This window comes from Leptidea sinapis, chromosome 19 (assembly GCF_905404315.1).
Source record: "Leptidea sinapis chromosome 19, ilLepSina1.1, whole genome shotgun sequence".
In the NCBI taxonomy this organism is placed as follows: Eukaryota; Metazoa; Arthropoda; class Insecta; order Lepidoptera; family Pieridae; genus Leptidea; species Leptidea sinapis.
In genome coordinates this window covers 75,558-97,429 of record NC_066283.1, presented here as the reverse complement: position 1 = coordinate 97,429, position 21,872 = coordinate 75,558, and the positions used below count along the sequence as shown (strand labels likewise).

Sequence of the window (21,872 nt, the reverse complement as noted above, 5' to 3'; positions counted from 1 at the left end):
TATTCACATTATTTGGTTTAAAGGAACTGATAGACTTAGTATCAGATGAGCTTGTGTTTTGATTATATTTGTGTGAAGGTAATTGCTGATTAGCAAGAGGCTCACAAGTAGGCTCAGATTTCTTCTCTAAGTTGTAGGTAGCACATTTGTGGTGTCTTGTCACGGACTCCTTGTTTATAAGAAGTTCATCTAAAACCAGTACTTGATCCTTCACTTGTTTGTTTGTAACATTGTATCTGTTATTCATTGTTTCCAATGATTTCTGTAGATTTAGGATTTCATTATTTAATTTATTTATATCTGATTCATATTTTAATTGGTTCTTTTGAATTGTTAATGAGTATAAATTTAATTGATTAATTAGATCTATTCTTTCTTTACTAAATTTTACATTTTTGTTCATTAATTTTTGCTTATTTACTAATTTATTTGTCTTTTTTATGTATTTATTTATTTTAATATACTTTTTCAGCTTGTTTCTGCTACATTTAATTCTCTTAACCTCTTTAGATGAATTCAGGTGACTATTGTGACTTGTAAGGTTAATTATTAAACTATTGTTGGAATTAGTCTTAGCAGAAACAACTTCAGGAGCACTACAGACCAACTCATCAAATAAACTTTGGTTATGTGAGGGAGTCAAATTGGATTTATAGATCTGAAAATTACTGATTTCATTTTTAACATCATGCAATTCAATTTCTAACTCAGTGATGCGCTTCAGGGCCTCTTCATATGCATCACTGCAGTTCCCAAAACCTTCTAATATCATTTGAAGTTGGTCACGTTCCCCAATAGCATTTGAACATTTCTCATCCAACTCAGCCATCTCGCTTTTCAACTGTCTATTCCTGGCTAGCATATCAATTAATTCCTTTTCATTTTCATCCCTTTCCTTATGCAACTGCAGGATTTCCTCTTTAGCTGCCTTTAATTGCTGCAAAGTCAGTTGGAGGTTAATCTCCTCCTGACGAGCTAAGGCTCCGCGAGTCATCATTTTGGTCGTTTTATACAAAACAATATCCAAAAACAATGACTTACAAGGTTATAAAATAGTAGAAGTTTATAAAATAAAATACAAAGACAAAAAAAAAAATTAAAATTATTGAAGTAATATCATGTAAAGTAGTTTTATGTGGTGTATAATATATTATAGTGTGTTAGTTATTTTGTTATTTTGAAAAGAAATACTCCCTGAGATTATTTTGAATTCAATCTTCTGGTTCCTTTTGTACAGTTTAAAATCCGACCGTTAGCACGAACAATTTTAAGTACACCGGACACCCGTCTGCACTCTGCAGCTGTTGAACTTTATACACTTTTATTTAATAGTTTACCGACATTAAAATTTACTTGCATAACATAATATTTTATATTTTGAAGTCTTAAAATTATTTTAGAATAGAAATAAATTTATCTGATCATCTCTAGAGATCTGTAAATGACCAGCAGACGACATACCCTACCCTAAGAGTGCTTATCACGAGTTGTTCTGTTTCAGATCATCCATGTGCTCGACGCAGCACATCATCCAGACGTGCCTCTACTTCGTCCAGGCTACCGTCTCCTACCTGCTCATGTTGATCTTCATGACCTACAACGTGTGGCTCTGTCTCGCACTGGTGCTCGGCCTGGCAGTCGGTTTCTTCTTCTTCGGCTGGAAGCGGAGCACGGCCAGAGACACCAGCGAGTGCTGCATGTGATCCGACACTGATCGGCAATTGTGTTAGCAGAACAGTAGCTATGTGTAATTGACTAGACAGTATTGAACGAACTGCAGCCTGTCGCATAACAGGCTTGCCATAGACAGTATACACGATACATTTTTACTCAACTCTGAGTGAAGTATTTTTTAATCTCCCGCTAAAAATTCGAGGCAACGTTCATGTAACCTGTCCTCATTTTATAATTTGATAGATAGCTCTACATATCCTTGTATATATTTTATAGTAAAACCTAAATACCTAATGAAAAAAAAGTGTGTGTCAGCTCCGACGCACTACTGGAGTTTACTCCTCAAGAACGATTGTCTTTGAACAGGTACTAAACAAAATCAAGTCCAATGGGAGTCGGTTACAAACAGACATGCAGCAGAAGCTAATAAAAGCGTTTTAATTAAAAACTAAAATGTTAGGTTAGGTTAAAGATTGTCTATTTGGCGTGAAATGCGCTATATATATTCTCCATATTAAATCAAACATTTAATTATCTGCATAGCTCATATTTTCTATGAACTATATTGATAATTCAATATTTAATAAATACAAAGCACACATGTTTATATATACAATATATGTCATATTAATGTATGAATTGTAACTTACTTAGTTCACACGTGGTTATCAAATTTTCGGCACTATTATTTACACCACTTTCTTTCATAATTTATAGAATTTTCACTTAACTTTATTAAATAAGAATAATAAATCAATTTCAATAACATAATAAGGCTTCAAAATACAAGAAAATACGAGAAATGATGCGCAGCAAAAACGTTACTATGCCATTTGATGAATAGGTTTTACTCTCCATTTTTTCTCATACCGGGCTCCTTATATGAAAATCGATTCTTAAGGAGTTAACTCCAATAAACTCCAAAATACACAAAGTGAATTTAGATAAGAGATGTATTTATAATTAGTACTATTAATAAGTATGTATTATATTATTACACGGGGGAAAAAGGGTAAAGATGCCTATTCAATTTTTTTACCATGTCTTTCAATTTTAGACGTTTCTAATAGAAGCTTATACATTATTATCGTATTTAAGTTGACCAAGAGTTGAATGTTCCAATTAGTTATCTGAGATGGATGTCATCGAAAGAATATTATTTCGTTACTGGCTCTGTCTATTGGCGGTTGCGATACCGAATTATTGTTTAAATATTTGACAATGTTGTCTAGAAAGATAGTAATAACTTTGTCGTTAATGGATCTATTTCAATAATGTCCAAATGAAAGGAAATTGTGATATTTATATTTATAGTTATTGTAGCACCTAATGTTTTATATTTTAGATAAGTAGTTATAAATATATATTGTAAGTGCCGAAAAATGAATATATTATTGTTTCTATTGTTTATTTTTTATTTGATTTGTGAAGTCGTTCCATGATAATATTATGTAGGAAAGTAATAAATACCAAGTTTTTTTTTACTTAATTACTGTAATTATAGTACCATACTAATAAGTTTATATTCGTTTTAGACTGAACTTGGAAATTCTCCATCTTTGACCAATTTTATGTAACAGTAAATACTTATACATACTTACTTAGGTATATTAACTCAGTGAATGATTACATAAATTATTTGGTCCACTGGTTTTATTTACTTTTATTTTAATAAAAGTGAGTAAGAATTATTTTTTACTTCTGATGATTTTGTTAATTCTAAAATGTTAATTTATTAGAAGGACGTGTGTATTACTTTTTGCTATGAGGACAGATATAGATATTACAGACAGCTTTAGATATTGGCACAGATTAGATTTAGGTACACCTATTTTGTAGGATAGATATTATTTTGATATTTTTATAAAAGTAATATTTAAGAGTCAGTAACATGAATTGTAATAATAATATGCTTAATATTGCCTTTTAAATTTATTGAACTATTAGTTTAGTAGGTACCTAAGTTTTCACGGTTTAGCTGTAGAAATTCTTAACTAATGATTCCCATGAATTTGATGATCCCATGAACTTGTGAGTGAAAATGAGAGCAAAGTTTGACAGGAATAATATCACTAGTTTGTGCCTTCACCGCTTACACGTCTCCCTTTGTCGGATCCCCTTGAATCGAGATGACTTCTCTAACTGCCGCAGGCTGTAACGTCATACTCAGCGAAGATATGTCGAGCAACAATCAGTTCCATTGTTCACTTACGGCCGTTCCCAATATACTATCTACAACAAGAGGTAAGTTACTACCTTCTACTGTCAGTAATTAGCTGTTAATAATCTAAAGATGTCAAAATATACCCGATAAGTCATTCTTATCGCCTTATATTGGGACGCGTGAATTGCAATTTCCATACAAACTTCTATCGCTAGTAAGCTATACGCCGTCCCATTGACAGACAGCGTGTACGGATAAGGTGTGTTACTGTCGATAAGATTATTGGTACCTACAGAAAAGTCAACGATAGTTACGATTTTAATCTCAAGTACGATATAGACAGAATATTGGGAACGGCCGTTAGAAGAAGACCTCACACTAAGCCCTCATACATAACGCATACATCGTCCACATATCTGACAAACTGACAATATGTCAAGAGCGCGGACCAATTACCGTAATCATGTCATGCCGCGAATCAATCACGTAAATCACGTTAGGCGCATGGCAAATCAAATCAAAATATATTTATTTTCTCTCACTATAAAATCTTACAATACACAGTTTATTAAAATCTATATTGATACATTGTTATAATTGTGAGAGACCGGCGCTTGAAATAGGTAACAAAAGCACATGGTTAAAATGATGGAGCGAATATACAAAAAATAAATATATTATAATGAAACTTAATTAGATAAACAAAACTTAATTAGATACTGAAAGTAATTGGTGTTAGTGTAGATGATGGTTATGTGAAGGTGTGTGTGTGTGTAGTGACTTGGTGTATGTGTTGTAGAAAATTTTTACCTTACAATATTAAGTAAATTTTCAGTTTCAGTGTAGTCCACGTGTTTCAGCCATTCAAATAGAAGTTTTTTACTTTTTTGATGGTTTACTTTGTGTAATTTTAATTCTTTATATATCTTATTAAACAAAAAGCTACCTAAATAACACGGGAATCTATTGGTGAAGAATGTATTAAACTTTGGTACGCTAAATAGTTTATATTTAATACCTCTAATTTGGGCTTCCTTTATGTCTTCCACATTAACCAGACCATGAAATCGTAACATAAATCTATGAATGAAGTGTTGCCTCACAGTTAGTACATTACTGTCTTGATATAAAACAGGGGTAGGATGCAAAAATGAGCGGAAATTATCCACCTTAAGGATGGCTCTTTGAGCTCTTTCTACTGTTATCAATTGAGTTTTTGCAGCACCTCCCCACGTGACAAGTGTACACGATACAGTAAGAAAAGAAACTAGAGATTCGCACAAGGCATGGTAAATAATCTTCATTAGTTTAGGACCTGCAGAATGACGAATATTTTTAAATAAGGCTATCAGTTTACGAATTCGCGTAGTTAAAAGAAGAATATGTGGTTCAAAAGTTAAATTATTATCTAAGATGACACCTAAATATTTTACTGTTGTAGTTCTGTTGATAATTGGACAATTACATGAATATGAAGTGGACAGCGCAGTACAGGAACAAGAATGAGCTATGATATTAAAACCATCTACTGAAGGTTGGAAGTTTTTATTAATTGAGAAAGTCATATAGTTCGTTTTATCGGTATTTAAACTTAGGAGATTGGCTTGAAGCCAGTTAGAAATTTTATCAAAACCAATTTGAGCATTTACAAAGGCTTCGTCCCAACTCTCTCCCCAGAATATGCAAGCAGTATCGTCGGCGAATGTAATTATGCGGCCGTTGTGTAGTGACATGTTACATAACTGGTTGATGTAAACTAAAAAGAGAGGGCTACTGGTGATATTATCAATACGCAAACACTGAGATCTCCCCTTTAATAAATCCTCAAATAAGTCCAACTGGTGGCCTCGTGAACCTAACTGGTCGAGCTTTTTTACTAGAAGTTTGTTAGCTCAAAGACTGCGTCAGCAGTAGATCGAGTTTTCCTAAATCCGAACTGAATATTAGATATAATGTGATTTTTTTTGTAAGTTATTGACGAGTCTATTATTAAGGATTCTTTCAAGAATCTTAGAAAGGGTAGGAAGTATAGCAATAGGTCGATAATTTTGGATAACTAAGCAGCTTCAAGAACGGCTAAGTAGAACTGAGCTGGAGTTAAAGGAATTACGAAACAGTATGTACTTTATTCAACAAAAAGCAGACAGAGCTAACATATTGGAAGACGAAATTAAAGAACTTAAACTTAAAAACTCACATCTAGAAGCATGCTTAAAAGAATTTAGGAATCTAGAACAAAAATCCAAATCGAGCATTAATAAACCATCGATGTCGTTTGCAAAGGTTGCAGCACAAAATCAAATGAAGGTGGATGCAAAACCAAGTGTGGCCACGAAAAATGCGGTATCAACAAATATTGGTTTACTTTCAAAGACCAGTAGTAAGAATAAATCACTGATGGAACTCGATAAAAATATTGTAGTTGAAGAGCGGGGAACTAACTACAATAACAGACAAGTCGCTGAGGAACCGCAAATAAGAACTAATGAAATAACAGAGGATAATGTATGCACAGAAGTTCGTTCGAGAAAAAGTAGGTATCCAAATAAGGAGATAAAAAAAGGAGGAATGACAAATTCCAAGGACATTGAAGGAACAGAGAGGAAAAAGTATCTGCATGTGTGGCGTCTGAAAAAAGAAACTACAATTGAAAACTTAGAATCATATATTATTAAAAAAGTATGTGGTGGAGAAAAATTAATTAAGGTTGAGAAAATAAGACATAAAAGAACGACATTATCGTTCGCTTACCGTTTTATCGCGTTAATACCAAAGTTGCGATACCGTGTCAGGTTCCGTTCCAAATGAAATGAGTTTTTATTCATCGATAAGCACGAGAAATGCCGTAAAATGTTTTAGACTTGCGTATTAATGAAATGCAGTATAAAATTTGAGATTTCATTATTATGAGTGTTTTAATACCTAATAATCAACAGTTGCATACAAGACATTATCTACACCCAGAATATGAATCCTCTAAAAGATTCTGGAACAGTTAGCTTACTGCTAACATTAAAACACCAGTCCTAGTAGTAACCTAATATCATTCATTACTGATTATATACAAATAAACTAAGTATTAATGAAACAATTATTTATTTTATAGGTAATTTGCATTTTGTATAGTGCAATAATTAAAATTCACTCGAATATATTGTTCTTTTGCAGCGTTTAAAATGAATCGCTCATTTTTTGTTAACAAAACAATAAAAATATCGAAGAAAAATGACGGGGATTCGAATAACCTACTCTTTTTTTACCGCGCGCGACGTTCTGGCAGTTTGGAACGCGCGTAAACTAAAATGTTCTTTTTTTGAAATTCATACAGATACCACGCATCGAGCAATAAGAATGTGGCTGTCTGTTGAAACTCTTTGCGCATGAAGGGATCGAAAAAAAAAAACATAGGAGTGTTGTTATGAAATTCAGTACAACATTATAACACTCGTTTGGATGTGTATTAATGGTGGCAATAAGCTGTTTCAGAATCTTTAATAGAGGACTTAAAGCTTGGGTGTAGATAAAATAATGAAAAAATAATAAAATAATTTTTTCATCATTTTATCCTAGTGTGAAATGGTAAAAGTTAAACACTGGTTTAGTGTTTAACTTTATCGACGCACTCATGATTATGGTTATCGATTATAATTGGGTCACAGCACTGGCGCATTTCTGAACTCTGCATTCAACTCGCATATCATTATTTTTTTTTTTTTTTTATAAATCGTTACTTCTCTTATCCAGACTACTTCAGTTGGTTCTTGGCCCGCTGCATCTACTGTCGAAAACGTCACAAATATGGCAGTCACAGTGAGTCTAACATATTGCTATCATGCCATTTTGTGTCGAGATACTGGGCTGAAAGGCGCGGAGAACGTACACAGTAGATACTATTTATCTTGGAAGCAAAGGCTCTGGTAGTTATTTCTTAAATGAATCCGCCCAGTTATGCAATGTGAAAATAAATTTAGAGAACCATCAATTTTACAATTACTATACCTTCTCAGCTGAGGTAAAATAAAATCGACTCTCGCTTTTGAAAATAGCATACAAAAAGGTGCAGTGTGCATGTGCAGGTTTTATTTTCATTTACTTACATACATCCACGGACTAGTTTCTATCGTCCACTGGGGCTCAGTGTAGGTACCGATGTATAGATCATCTTCATATGAAGGCGTTGCAAAGAGTTCTTTCAACGAATCATTTCTGTATATATAATAACTGGAGTAACTATTCAGGGCGAAAAAATCTGCAGTTCCTCTGATATAGTTTATCTGTTCAGGTGTGAAGGGTTTAAGGTGGGAGTGTTTATAACCTTGAGCCGAACTAGCATTGCCAACCCTATATATGAGTCGCTGAGGATAGTTGCCTTGTGGTGAGAAGATTGGATGCGCATACTGGCCAAGCTGAAATGTACATAATTTTTTAATTACTAAACAACTTTCAATTTAATGTTGTTCAGGGCTCCAGAGCTTTGGGGACGGCTTGATCACATGGCGTAAAGTCGTCAATATATTGTGTATTTGCTACGGCAGTTATTATAGGCCTTGGTCCGTAGAGATTCCTGTCGCCGAATTCCAACTTCGTATAATAAAATTCGGCTGTCCAAAATCAAAACCCAGTAAGGGACTTCGATCAAATTTTACAGGAAAGCAAAAAACTTAATTTTCCTATACCTTACCAAACTATGAATCTAAAGCTAAATAAGACTATTGGAGATGTAGATAAGATTGTTGTCAAAATTTTTGTATACTAGAAGTGTAAAAATATGATTCGCGGAACGTTTTATAACACTTACTAACATTGAAATGGTATCCAACACTTACCATGGCCCTTAGAAACCAAAGCAAAACACAGTATGAGATGTTACTAGGATTTGAAAATGTTACCAATACTTATCATCACTTGAAAACCAAACTAAAACACAATGAAGGCATGTATGCCTTGCCTCCATAGTGCAATTTACAACTAAACTGTGAAATATCCTTCCTTTTCTGTACCATACCACATGGGTACCTTCAAAAGAGAAAAGTGTCATTGGGGCTGATTTTACCACTGAAGTAGAACGCGATTAGAAGAACACTTTTAACAAATTTAAAGTTAATTTAAAGCTTACAGATTAAATTTGAACATCACCAATATAAATAAAAAGCAGTTATAGCCTAAATGTGCATGAATTATATTTGTAATGTTACTTACATTACATTACGTTACATATTTGTAAATCCTATATAGATAACTAATTCATTACGGTAAATGATTGTAATCTTTGTTTTCATTATTCTTTGTATTATGCTGCCGCATTTTTTTTACATAAAACAATTTATTTTTATTCTTGAAATAATATGTGGAACCCTTCACAAGTTAATTGATTTTAACAGCATATTATGTTCATTCATAATGTTAACACGAGGAACAAACATAAACTTGTCGTGCCTACTACTCGGTTGGGTCGAGTTAGTAAGTCTTTTGTTGGGCGATGTATATGCTTCTACAATATGATCCCAGAAAATGTACAAAACAAATGTGTTACGAAATTTAAAAGAATTGTTAAAAAACGTTTGTGTGGGGAAGGTTATTATAGCATAAACGATTTTCTTAATGAAACCACGGACTGGGAATGAAGCGAACACCCTCAGGCTCTTTATTTATAAATGTTTATTGTACGATATTACATTGAAATCCATATTTTATATTAAAAAAAAATCCCGCTGAGTTTCTTGCGCCCATTCTTCTCAGGTCTGAGGCAGTCTCTTTTGAATGAGTGGTAGATTTTGACGTTCAATAAGTGATTTTAAATCCTATTTTGAATAAAAATAGTTGAATTTGAATTTGAATTTATGTATACTTAAAAAATATTATTTTTTATTTGTACTTAGTATGCTTCGGTATTGTAAATTTATCTTATGTATTTTAGATGCTAGCTTTTTCGAGCATTACAAAATTTTTAATTTTTGTTATAAAAAGTGGAACTCTAGGTCTATTAGTTTTCATATGTCCCAAATAAAAGATAAAAAAAAATCTTATCGCTGATTTTAGAACATTTAATTAGTCTATTTAATTTTGGTTTGGTACGTACCGTAAAGGCAAAATAATCTTCAACTGCTTCCGCATCGTCACGAGAATCTGTGAGAGGGAAGGCCATATCGCTGCTGAAGATCAGACTGACTTTGCCGCCTTGCGATTTGAACTCATCGTAATAAATGTGGTACATTCTTGCATGAGCGAGAAGCACATTGCGACCGCATTCGTAGAAGCCTTCACCAGGAGAAACAATTCTGGGCGCGTGTTTGCCAGATGCATAGCCAAGGCTACAGTGAATAAATGGCTCATTTATTGTTAGCCAGGTCTTTACTCTGTCTCCGAAATTTTGATAAGCTACTCTGGCATAATCTCCTAACCAATTTGCAATATCTTCGTTCAACCAGCCACCAAGTTCGGCTAGGCGAAGAGGCAGATCCCAGTGGTAAATAGTTATCATTGGTGTTATACCATTATCGAGAAGTTCATCGATAAGGTTATTGTAATATGATATTCCTTCAGGGTTAACATAATCCGGTGTGCCGAGAGGTAGTATTCTGGGCCATGATATGGAAAATCTGTATACATTCACACCCAGCTCCTTTAGTAGGCGGACGTCTCTTTTATATTGGTTATATGAATCCGCAGCAACTTCATACTTGAAACCGTCGGAAATATATTGAGGATCAGTCTTTATATGGTAGTCCCACATCGACCAACTGCGCCCTGAATAACAAAAAAAGCGTGATCAAATTTTGAAATCTGTAATTTTTTGGTCTTGATTTTTAATTTTTCAGTGCGTATCATTTACTGAAAGCTGAATTATTTGCTCGTCTTGTCTCTTATTAAAGTAAAATATATCAGCAATATATCCGTGAGCAGCAGGTGAATTTACTGCACGCGTATTATTTGTTTGTTGGTTGTATTGTCACCATACCAGTATACCTTCGCAGTTTAAGGTCCTAATGTATAATGATATGGGGCAATGTAAATACGATTTTGTGCTATACATAACTGCGCTAAGTAAGTGTCTCAACAGAAACCACGAAAATGTGCATTTACATATTGCGTTACAAAAATAAAAATAATTCTTAAGACATGATTTTGAATGCTAAAGGTTTCCATAAAATTAATTAAATTTAAAATAACCGATATTATAGATATCGGTTATTAAGGCAACTATATCATTCCGAAAAGAATGATGCATCGCTCATATTTTAGGATCTTTATCAAGTATTAATACGTTTCTTATTACTTGTTGATAAGTCTTCCATTTAACATGACTTATTACTGAAAATATTATAGATCCTATTACAATTGCAATAATGAAACCCAAGTTATCGAAATTTTTCACATATAATTCGTGAAAGTATCTCCTGATAACGTAGAAAGGCATAAAAGACATTTATTTTCTCAAAATTCCTATAGAATTCTTTTTGATGTCATGTTTAATATACTAGATACTACTACCGCTCCTTTTTTTGTAATGTCATTGCTATTGCTACAAAATAATCGCAGTCTAGTCCCAGGCTCCCAGGCAGTCAGCCCTTGTCCATCCGATCCCAAAAAAAGGAGACAGTTCGGATCCGGCAAACTACAGGCCTATTGCTATTACCTCCCTACTCTCCAAAATTATGGAGAGCATAATTAACCGCCAGCTCTTGGTATACCTTGAGGGTTACCAGTTGATCAACGACCGGCAGTACGGCTTTCGCCATGGTCGGTCGACTGGCGATCTTCTGGTATACCTAACACATAGATGGGCGGCGGCTATTGAAAGCAAGGGGGAAGGCCTGGCAGTTGGTCTGGATATAGCGAAGGCCTTTGATCGTGTATGGCACAAGGCGCTCCTCGCAAAACTTCCATCATTTGGGCTTCCCGAGAGCTTATGCAAGTGGACCTCCAGCTTCCTCACTGGGCGCAGCATACAGGTCGTTATCGACGGTTATTGCTCGAATCCCAAGCCCGTGAACGCTGGAGTGCCCCAAGGCTGTGTGCTATCTCCCACGCTGTTTCTTCTGCATATCAATGATATGTTGGACACCGCCAACATGCATTGCTATGCAGACGACAGCACTAGTGATGCCGTAGACCGAGGTCTCTCTCGGGAAAACGTCGACCAGTGCCGGGAGAAACTTGTGTCTTCTATCGAGTCCTCTCTCGAGAAGGTCGCGGAATGGGGTAAGTTGAACCTTGTCCAATTTAACCCCCAGAAGACTCAAGTTTGCGCGTTTACCACTAAAAAAACCCCATTTGCCGTATCACCGCTCTTCGAGAACACTTCCCTTAAAGCCTCACCTAGTATCGGAATAATGGGTCTCGAAATCTCGAGCAATTGCCAATTCCGTGGCCATCTGGAGGGCAAAGCCAAACTGGCTTCAAAGAAACTGGGCGTCATAAATAGAGCACGGCAATACTTCAAGCCGGCCCACATTCTAGCGCTCTACAAAGCGCAGGTCCGGCCTCACATGGAGTATTGCTGTCATCTCTGGTCTGGCGCACCCCAGTATCAGCTCGATCCATTTGACCGCGTGCAACGCAGAGCAGCTCGAATTGTCGGGGACCCAGTACTCTGTGAACGGCTGGATCACTTGGCGTTGCGTAGAGACGTCGCTTCATTGTGTGTATTCTACCGCATTTATCACGGGGAGTGTTCCGAAGAGCTGTTCAACCTGATTCCTGCCGCCGAATTCCACCTTCGCACAACACGCCACAAGTTAGGATATCATCCTCACCATCTGGATGTGTGGCGGTCCTTCACAGTGCGGTTTTCAAGGAGCTTTCTTCCTCGTACCACGAAGCTGTGGAATGAGCTTCCTTGTGCGGTGTTTCCGGGACGATACGACATGGGTACCTTCAAGAAAAGCGCGTACACCTTCCTTAAAGGACGGCAACGCTCTTGTGATTCCTCTGGTGTTGCAGGAGAGTGTGGGCGGCGGTGATCACTTAACACCAGGTGACCCGTACGCTCGTTTGTCCTCCTATTCCATAAAAAAAAAAAAAAGGCTGTCTGATTACTTAAATATTCAGCTGTGGAGTAATAGGATTTGTGACAGAGCCATTTTTTAATAAAACATTTTAAATTTATTTATAGATAATGTCTGAACAGTGATTGGGATTTTATAACATAAACGTATGGCAGAACACATATGTGCTACTTTTCTTTGTTTCCATTGGGTCCAGTTCATGTTATGGTAGCTCCAGTGGGAGGCTCCTTTTCACAGGATGCCGGCTAGTTTATGGGTACCACAACGGCACCAATTTCTGCCGTGAAGCAGTAATGTGTAAGCATTACTGTGTTTCGGTCTGAAGGGCGCCGTAGCTAGTGAAATTACTGGGCAAATGTGACTTAACATCTTATGTCTGTAATGGGCAAGGCGTATCAATTTACATTAGCTGAACGTCGTGCTCGTCTCGTCCCTTATTTTTATAAAAAAAAACCAAATCTCGAAAACTTCTTATACTACAGGCCAGGTAATTATTATCATAATTATACATTTATATTATAATCTATCAGTGTATCTATCACTACTTTAGATAAGATAGGAAGGTACCTATTTTTAAGTTATTTGGCTTCAACTTCAAAAAAAAGTGTTTGTGTGCATACATAAGCACGCAAGAAGTTATTTTTCTTTGGCCTAACGAAGCAAAAATCATTAAAATGATTTATTACTCCTGCTATTCTACGTTATTAGAAAGAAATATTTTGTAAAATCTTGCAAAGATTGCTTTGACAATTAATTATTAAATAATGAGTATGGGCTTGAACCCTTTGCCTGTCTTAATAATGGATATATTATATATAGAAACGAATGACGCAAACGACAAAAAATTTAAGGAACCAACTTCAACCTGTTAATGCGCGCGCATCTTAAAATTTCACTCTCATCATAATATTTTGATAACGCGCCTACAGATGTATAACTTCAATTTTTTTTAGTTCCATTTTATTTATTATAAGTACTCAAATTAAATTTATGAACGATGCGGGACTTGAACTCGCGAACTCTCGCGTTCCGTGCGAGCACTCTTTGCACTTAGCTAACCGTTCAAATCCTTCATACATTTTGTTTTCAAATTTAATTTGTGTTATTAATCCCAGAAGTGAGGCTTATCACTTTAAAAAATAACAAATTGTTTTTATTATAAGTACTTATATTCAAAGTCTTTATATTTGTGTCAAAAGTGCGTTTTCTCTTTTAATGGTTGATCTTATCAGCTTCATATTACTGACTGTTTAGTTCAGTTCTGTTCTCCAATTCTTTCGGGTTCGAATCCCGGTAGGTGCAAGCATTTATAATATGATAAATATGGATGTTTATTTCCGAGTCATGGATGTTTAAATGTATTTCTGTATGTTTATCTGTATTTATGTATATTTATTGTATTAAATATATCATTGTCTTGCAACCCATAACACAGGCTATATATATGCTTAATTTGGGGCAAGATAATTTGTGTAAAAAAGTGTGTCAATATTATTATTAATTCTTATTATCTCTTATCTGTCAACTCTCTCATCACTTAAGATGTGTCACTTCAAAAGTCACTCGAATCTTATCTTTGCATATCATGATGATATTGACAATGCTATGGATGGATAGCATATATAGAATAGAAATTATTATCTTTCAATATTATCAGCGAAATTTGGTTTTATTTTTATTTAGTTTATTACAACAGTAACACAATTAGACTTTACTATAACTTACTGAAAAATAAAAACCTTAATTAATTGTAAAAACAATTACGTTAGCCACAGATGAAATCTTAGATTAAGGATTGATCGCCGCTGCGCTCCAACTAGATACCGCACTACATAAGAACACTAGCTTTTATACTACGGCAACTATTACATGCTTCTTGGCGTGGCATCTTGACACTCAATGGCATCTTTCAAATTTTGTTACATAATATGCTTCGTGTTATTTTACATTGAAATTATGAACATACAAAATACTAACTGATGATAATATGTGATCACAGGATCTTTCTTATTTCTTGTAATATTATTTTTACAAAGTTTTAATACGCGGGGTTCCGCAACCTACATAAAAATGCAATTTTGGTGTTTGTTAACTATTTAATAATTTATTCATTTATACTTTAATAAAACGGCGCAAGCCAATTACAATATTAAAGTAAGAATTAATTACAAACTAAACGTATAACACAAATAATAGTTAATAAATATACAGTTTACTGTAAATAGCTAACAATTTTTTTTAACTAACAATTAATTAACATCTAAATACCGTTCATCCATTCCTCTCACAAAAACGCAAGCACTCTGTTAAAATCGTCTGCCATCCATCCGCAAATAAATCACAAGCAGGGTTGGCTTCGAGAAGAGCGTTGAGAGCAGAGAGAGACCTCGGTGATAGCATTGTGTAGCTCATGACAGCTGTATTAAATTACATTGAATGTATATAACACTATATTATATGTTCATCAGTAAGGACGTACGCATCATCATTATCACAGATTTACGATCATTGAAAATATCTATATCTGTAAAGTACTTATTATAACTTCCGACTTCGAAAAAGGAGGAGGTTCTCAATTCGTCAGTATGTTTGTTACGTCAGAACTTTTGACTGGGTGAACCAATTTTACAATTCTTTTTTTTTAATTGAATGCTGGTGCTTCTCGAGTGGTCTTGGTCCCGATCTGACAGTGGCAACCATGAGAAAACCATAAAAGTCTTAAATTTGCTATAAGTATGTGCGCTACAAATTAACGAATAACTCAATATCCTGCCAACCGATTTCGATAATTCTTTTTTTAATGCAAAGGATATATACTAGTTGGGGAGTTTGGTGAGAGTTTGGTTAGGTTCTGATTATGGAATCCATGACAAACTAACAAACAACAACCAACTTCAAAAACACTATTGCAAAACAATAGATATAATATGCACTAAAAATAATAAAAATAATTGCGTATCTTTATACAATCTAATTAATTAGTCGACTCCAAACATCACAATAATCGTAACTAGAATACTTTTTAGTGCATATTATATCTATTGTTTTGGAATAGTGTTTTTGAAGTCGGTTGTTTTTTTGTTAAAATTTTTAAGGAGTCTAAGCAACGGTTCACCAGTGGGAGGCTCCTTGGCACAGGAATCCGGCTAGATAATGGGTACCACAACGGCGCCTATTTCTGTCGTGGAGTAGTAATGTATAAACATTACTGTGTTTCTGTCTGAAGGGCACCGTAGCTACTGAAATTACTGGGCAAATGAGACCTAACATCTTATGTTATTTTTGGGTTTTTCAAGAATCCTGAGGGGTACTGCATTGGGTAGGGCGTATCAATTACCATCAGCTGAGTGTTCTGCTCGTCTCGTCCCTTATTTTCTTAAAAAAAACGGTGCACAAAATTCAGCGTTTGTGGGGCATCTATTATTTCCAACAAAGTATTTATTTTTATTTTTTTGCGGCACGCTTAGGTGGGCGAAACGGCACTAAGTACTTTTGCTTAACGTTGTTTCTATGAGGTATTAAGTTAAACGAATGTTTTGTTTATCTGTTTTTACACCAGAGCAAGCGAGGTGTGACGAAGGATAAATTTAAGGTTAATATATTTAAGAATAAACCATTTAGTTTTAATTTCTAACGACCGACACGTAAACATTTGGCGTCGAACTAGACTTGGATATTTTGTTTTGTTACTTACAGTCATTATATGAGCATTAAATTATAAGATACTACACTCGAACGGTTAGCTCAGTTGGTTAGAGCACCGTCACGGAATGCCGGAGCCCGTGGGTTCGAGTCCCGCATCGTTCATAAAATTTTGTTGTTTTTCAAATTTTATTTGCGCATTAATCCTAGAAGTGAGGGTTATTACTTTAAAAACATAACTAATTATATAAGCATTTACAAATATGATTAAATTTACGTTTGCAAAATGTATTTAACATTCTAGCTATCGAATTATTTATCACAAAACTTTTAAAAAAAATTCAAACTGCCATACACATATTTGAATTTGAATAATGGCACTGCTAAATGTGGCACGTTCTAAATATGGTAATAAGCTTAACACAACAGCATATTGGTTTTGGGTTGGTCATAATTTATTTATTTATTAGGCACTTCAACATAATATACATTAATTAATTATTAATACTTTTTTTTCAAGCACTTTTTTGCCAGATATACCTGTACTCGATACAGATGAAGCTTATGGTTTCGATAGGACGTATGACAGCAATTATGTAAACATCTTTCATATTACACCTGATGATGTCATAGGTGGAATCAACAAGTTGAAGCAGAGCAGTTCCGTAGGACCGGATTGTATTCATCCTGCAGTTCTAAAGCTGGCAAAAAAGAACTTTTGTGGCATACAATTCGTCATATTCTTTGTCATATTTTCAATCTTGCCTTGGAATCGGGAGAATATCCGTCCCAATGGAAGTTGTCGAGAGTTACTCCAATAACAAAAAGCTCTGATAAATCGAAAGTTGAAGAGTACCGTCCTATTGCAGTGTTGTATTCGCCCGCAAAGGTATTTGAAAGCATTATTCACAACTACATTTACGCGCAAGTGGACACATACATTTGTGGCGAACAGCATGGTTTTAGGCCGAAAAGATCTGTAGACACTAACTTGTTGTCACTAGTTGATTTTATCTCAGACAAACTAGATCGTGGTTCTCAGGTTGACGTGCTCTACTTTGACTTCCAGAAAGCATTTGACAGGGTCAATAATGACGTATTGTTACAAAAACTTAGCGCTATTGGCTTTGCACCGAGACTTCTCCGACTTATCGCAGACTACTTGCGTGACCGTCAACAATATGTCCGGCTTGGTCTGTTCGAATCCAATCATTACCATACGCGATCTGGGGTTAGTCCCCTGACTAACCCCGATACTAGGGCCTCTTCTGTTTCTTTTAATGATAAATGATCTTCCAGATGTGCTTGATAATTCTCGGTATATATGGTCTATGCTGATGACCTGAAACTCTTCAAAGAAATCAAATCTGATTCAAATTGCATGGCACTCCAAAATGATGTGCAAGCTGTGTTCCAGTGGAGGTTGAGAAACCGTATGGCATTTAATACGTCCAAATGCTATGCCATGACATTCGGTCGAAAGTGGTGCCCAATAGAGTTTGATTAAAAATTGGTGGTGATTCGATATCTCGACCAGAAACTATCAAAGACCTGGGTGTCACATTCGATCGAAAGTTAACCTTCCATGATCATATTACAACTCTGGCCAAGGAATCCTATAGAATTTTAGGCTTTGTTTTGAGGAATTCTGGGGATTTCACATTCAGTCATAAAGCTTTTATTTGGTGCGTTAGTGTGCAGCAAGCTAGAAACAGCTATGTGTGTGTGGTATCCGCATGAAAGTACTTATGTACTCCTTCTGCGTGAAAACGTGCAAAAAGCTTTTCTTAGGTACCTTTACAAATGTATGCATGGATACTACCCCTATATGTATCCCACAAAATTTCTTCTGGGTACATTAGGCTACAACTCCCTCGAGGTTAGGCGAAAACGACAGCAGTTATGTGCAGAGTTCTCAGAGGTGATATAGATGCGCCGAGTTTGCATGTTGAGCTATGTAGAATCTTTGTACCGGACAATTACTGTTCGAGGCGCAGGCATAGATTGTTCGCGAGTCCGACATATCGTACTGTGGCTCGCACCTATACCGAGGTCTCTCTCTGCTCTCAACGCTCTTCTCGAAGCCAACCCTGCTTGTGATTTATTTGCGGATGGATGGCAGACGATTTTAACAGAGTGCTTGCGTTTTTGTGAGAGGAATGGATGAACGGTAGTTGGATGTTAATTAATTGTTAGTTATTTACAGTAATCTTTGTATTTATTAACTATTATTTGTGTAATATGTTTAGTTTGCAATTAATTCTTACTTTAATATTGTAATTGGCTTACGCCGTTTTATTAAAGTATAAATAAATAAAATAAAAATAAAATAATACATTTACAAAATATATTGACTTAAATTTATTTACAATTCTAATATGCACACGTATAAGAGAATTTCACAGCATTGACTAATAATAATTAAATATCACACCTCGCTATAAAAATAATCACATGCAAACTAAATCTAAATTAACATTACACAGTTCCGGTCCCTTCCCAATGTCAGTTAAAATTTATAATAAGTCACCAGAACACTTAAAAGCCGAAACCAATATTAAAAAATTCATAAGCTCTTTGAAAAAGTTACTTTTGGAAAAATGTTACTATTCTATTAATGAATACCTAGAGGAAAAATATATTTGAATGTCTGCCCCTCTGTCGTTCATTGCTATGCCTTATTACGACGTGCATGTGATAATTATTTAGTACTACAATTTTGTTTAGTAACTAAGTCGCATGTAACGCAATTTAACTAAATAAATAATTTAAAGTAAGTGTTTTATAACTAAGTATAAATGAAAGTAAATGTGAAAATTAATTTATGTTACTAGGTTTATAGTATGACTTTAAAGTATGTTAGTATTTTATTTTTAAGTGAGCTAAGTGACTCATTGAATATATCCATTTGGGTGTTTTCTAACAAGCATGTTATATTGTTCACCAGTTCTGATAATTGGAGAGTTTTGTCTATGTATAATGTATGTATGTATGTAATGTATTATGAATACTTTTAGGCAGATGCCTCGAAGGTAGGGTGAAAGATATTTTACCGAGTAGCTCCGTATAATTGACATAATTGTTAACTATTTTGTATGTATATATATGTATGTATATCAAACATTTTACGGCGCGTGTTTAGGGATTACATCTTTAAGAAGGGCGCGTAAGGACATCTGTGGCTAATTTCACTTGCTAAAAAAGCCAAGTGTCTGGTGAATGATGTAATTAATATAATGTTAGTACTTCTATGTTAAAAATGACAGAATAATATGAGAAAGACTGTCCTGAGGAAAGTTACGTAACTAAATGATAAAATTAAACGAAACAACATAATCAAATGAACCGACCAACAAAAGTGGAGATGGGCAGGACACGTGCTGCTAGATAAAGTGGGTTAATGGTGCAAGTGAGTTACAGAATGGTACCCAAGTGATGGTAAAAGAAGACGAGGAAGAGAAAGAGTAAAAGAAGAAGAACAAAAGAACGTGAAATAGGGGATCTAATGTAAGGCACGCGGAACCTTTTGTAGACCTACACATAGCTACTTAAAAAAAATTTACTATTTAATATATAACAATAAAAAGCAATGAAATCTTATGGCAACATAGCAACCTGCTTAGTAACACTAAAAAGTAAAAAATAAAAAAAAAACTACGGTTAGAGAAACCGACTTCAAAAACTCAAAAGTATGGTTGAGCTGATGGCCTCATTGCTAATGCTCTAAAAATAAAAGAATAAATAAATAATAATAAAATAATAAATAAAATCCGTACCTCCTTGGCTCCATCCTCCTTCAATTTGAAATGCTGATGTTGCTACGCCAAATAAAAATTCAGGCGGAAAAGTTCTATTTTGTTTCAATCCTTTGTATGTGTACCTCAATTTGGTGGCACTTGTTATGTGCATCAAACTACAGAAAGAATAATAAATTATCACTATACTTATTTTAATAATTAAAAGATATTTTGTTATCTCTTTTTGTGTAATAGTTTCAGTTCATGATAATGCAAAAACACCGAAAAGCAATTAACTGTAAAAGATATAAAAATAAGATATATAGGTATCTATTATTAATGTTAACAACAACACTCACCATAGTAATAGCATTGTTTTCCCAAAATATATCATCTCGACACTCCGATGCATCTATCTTGCAATTTACATTGACGATATATGAACGCTTTTTCAAAGATAAATGTATATTTCAACAAACTAATTGAAACGAGGTAAGAATCACTAAGTGGTCATAATATATTGCAAGTAAAAATGGATGGATTTCTATTTTCGTCAGCACTATGAACTTCACGCACTCAAACAATTTTGCAAGTTCTTCATTAAACAAATCTAAAGTTCATTATTTATAATTGAGCACAATTAATCAACATAATATCACTCTACTCAAACCTTACGCTAACACTATAAATAAAATAGAACTTGATATTGTGAAGGTAACAAACACTAACACTTTGGAGGAACATAATATGTATTTCTCACGTAAATAACAAAATAGTTATCCAAAGCGTCGACTACAAAATATATTATATTTTACTGACAATGTACATGATTACAAGAAATACGCACAAATATATTAATATATTATGCGTTAATTGAAATTAAAATAATTAAACCTGAATGTATCCGTTCATTAAATCGTAGGTTATTTCATTTTAAATTCAACTTAATATAAGTACCTACTACAAATACGCTGACGAGGTCGTACAGTAATTTTAAATAAAATAAAGGCCGCAACGCATTAGGTACACCGGCGCTGTGCAGGACTGCACAGCTCGGCACAAAGCGACGAAATATTATTTCAATCATTATGAATATTAGTACGGTGCATGTGGCACTAGAGCGGTGCTAAACTATAAGTTAGGAAAAAGTCGAGCTCGTGAGATGAACATACAAAAAGTCTACGGCCACTTTTTTTAAGCCGTTGAGTTTTATACAAGGCGAGCTTCTCTTCGGGAGAGAGAGGCGCAAGCGGCACTCCCTATGGAGTATCCGCTGGGAGCATAGGTCTAATTGCGACTAGTGATACCAGAAGGATGATCACAAACTGGAGTTGAGTGAATGAAATGCGTCTGATTATCCCCGGATGCCAAGAAGCGATCCAGGTCAGATGAGAGTTAGTTTAGGGGTGAGGGCGTTTCTGGGCCTCCTGATATGGCGACGAGAAGGAGGGGGTGACCTTATCCGCTGCCACCTTAATCAGGGAATAAGGGTGATTGTCTGAGGACTTAAAGAAAGTTTCAGACAAGCACTTTTTGTGTTGTATGATGGTGGGGAGCTCTAAGCCCTGGTGAAAGTCTGCGTTCCTGACGCACCAGTGAGCAATTTAAAGCCTTAAAGCGGAAAATGGATTGGGCCGTTAGGAGTTT

The 21,872-nt window shown here is 34.9% G+C and overlaps 1 protein-coding gene across 1 annotated transcript; it reads right to left on the bottom strand.

Annotated features, from left to right (window-relative positions):
- Positions 1–7,923: 7,923 nt before the first annotated feature.
- Positions 7,924–20,691, bottom strand: LOC126969866 (myrosinase 1-like). The gene is made up of 4 exons (XM_050815443.1): positions 20,585–20,691; positions 20,265–20,401; positions 9,918–10,578; positions 7,924–8,244 (listed from the first exon to the last, which is right to left on the bottom strand). The coding sequence occupies exons 2-4, from the start codon at positions 20,276–20,278 to the stop codon at positions 7,924–7,926; spliced, it is 996 nt and encodes a 331-aa protein (XP_050671400.1). The 5' UTR covers positions 20,279–20,401; positions 20,585–20,691.
- Positions 20,692–21,872: the final 1,181 nt, after the last annotated feature.

Coding starts and splice junctions, on each gene's coding strand:
- LOC126969866 (XM_050815443.1), bottom strand. Junction 8,245..9,917: donor AAGATTATTTTGCCTTTACG/GTACGTACCAAA, acceptor TGTACATTTCAG/CTTGGCCAGTATGCGCATCC.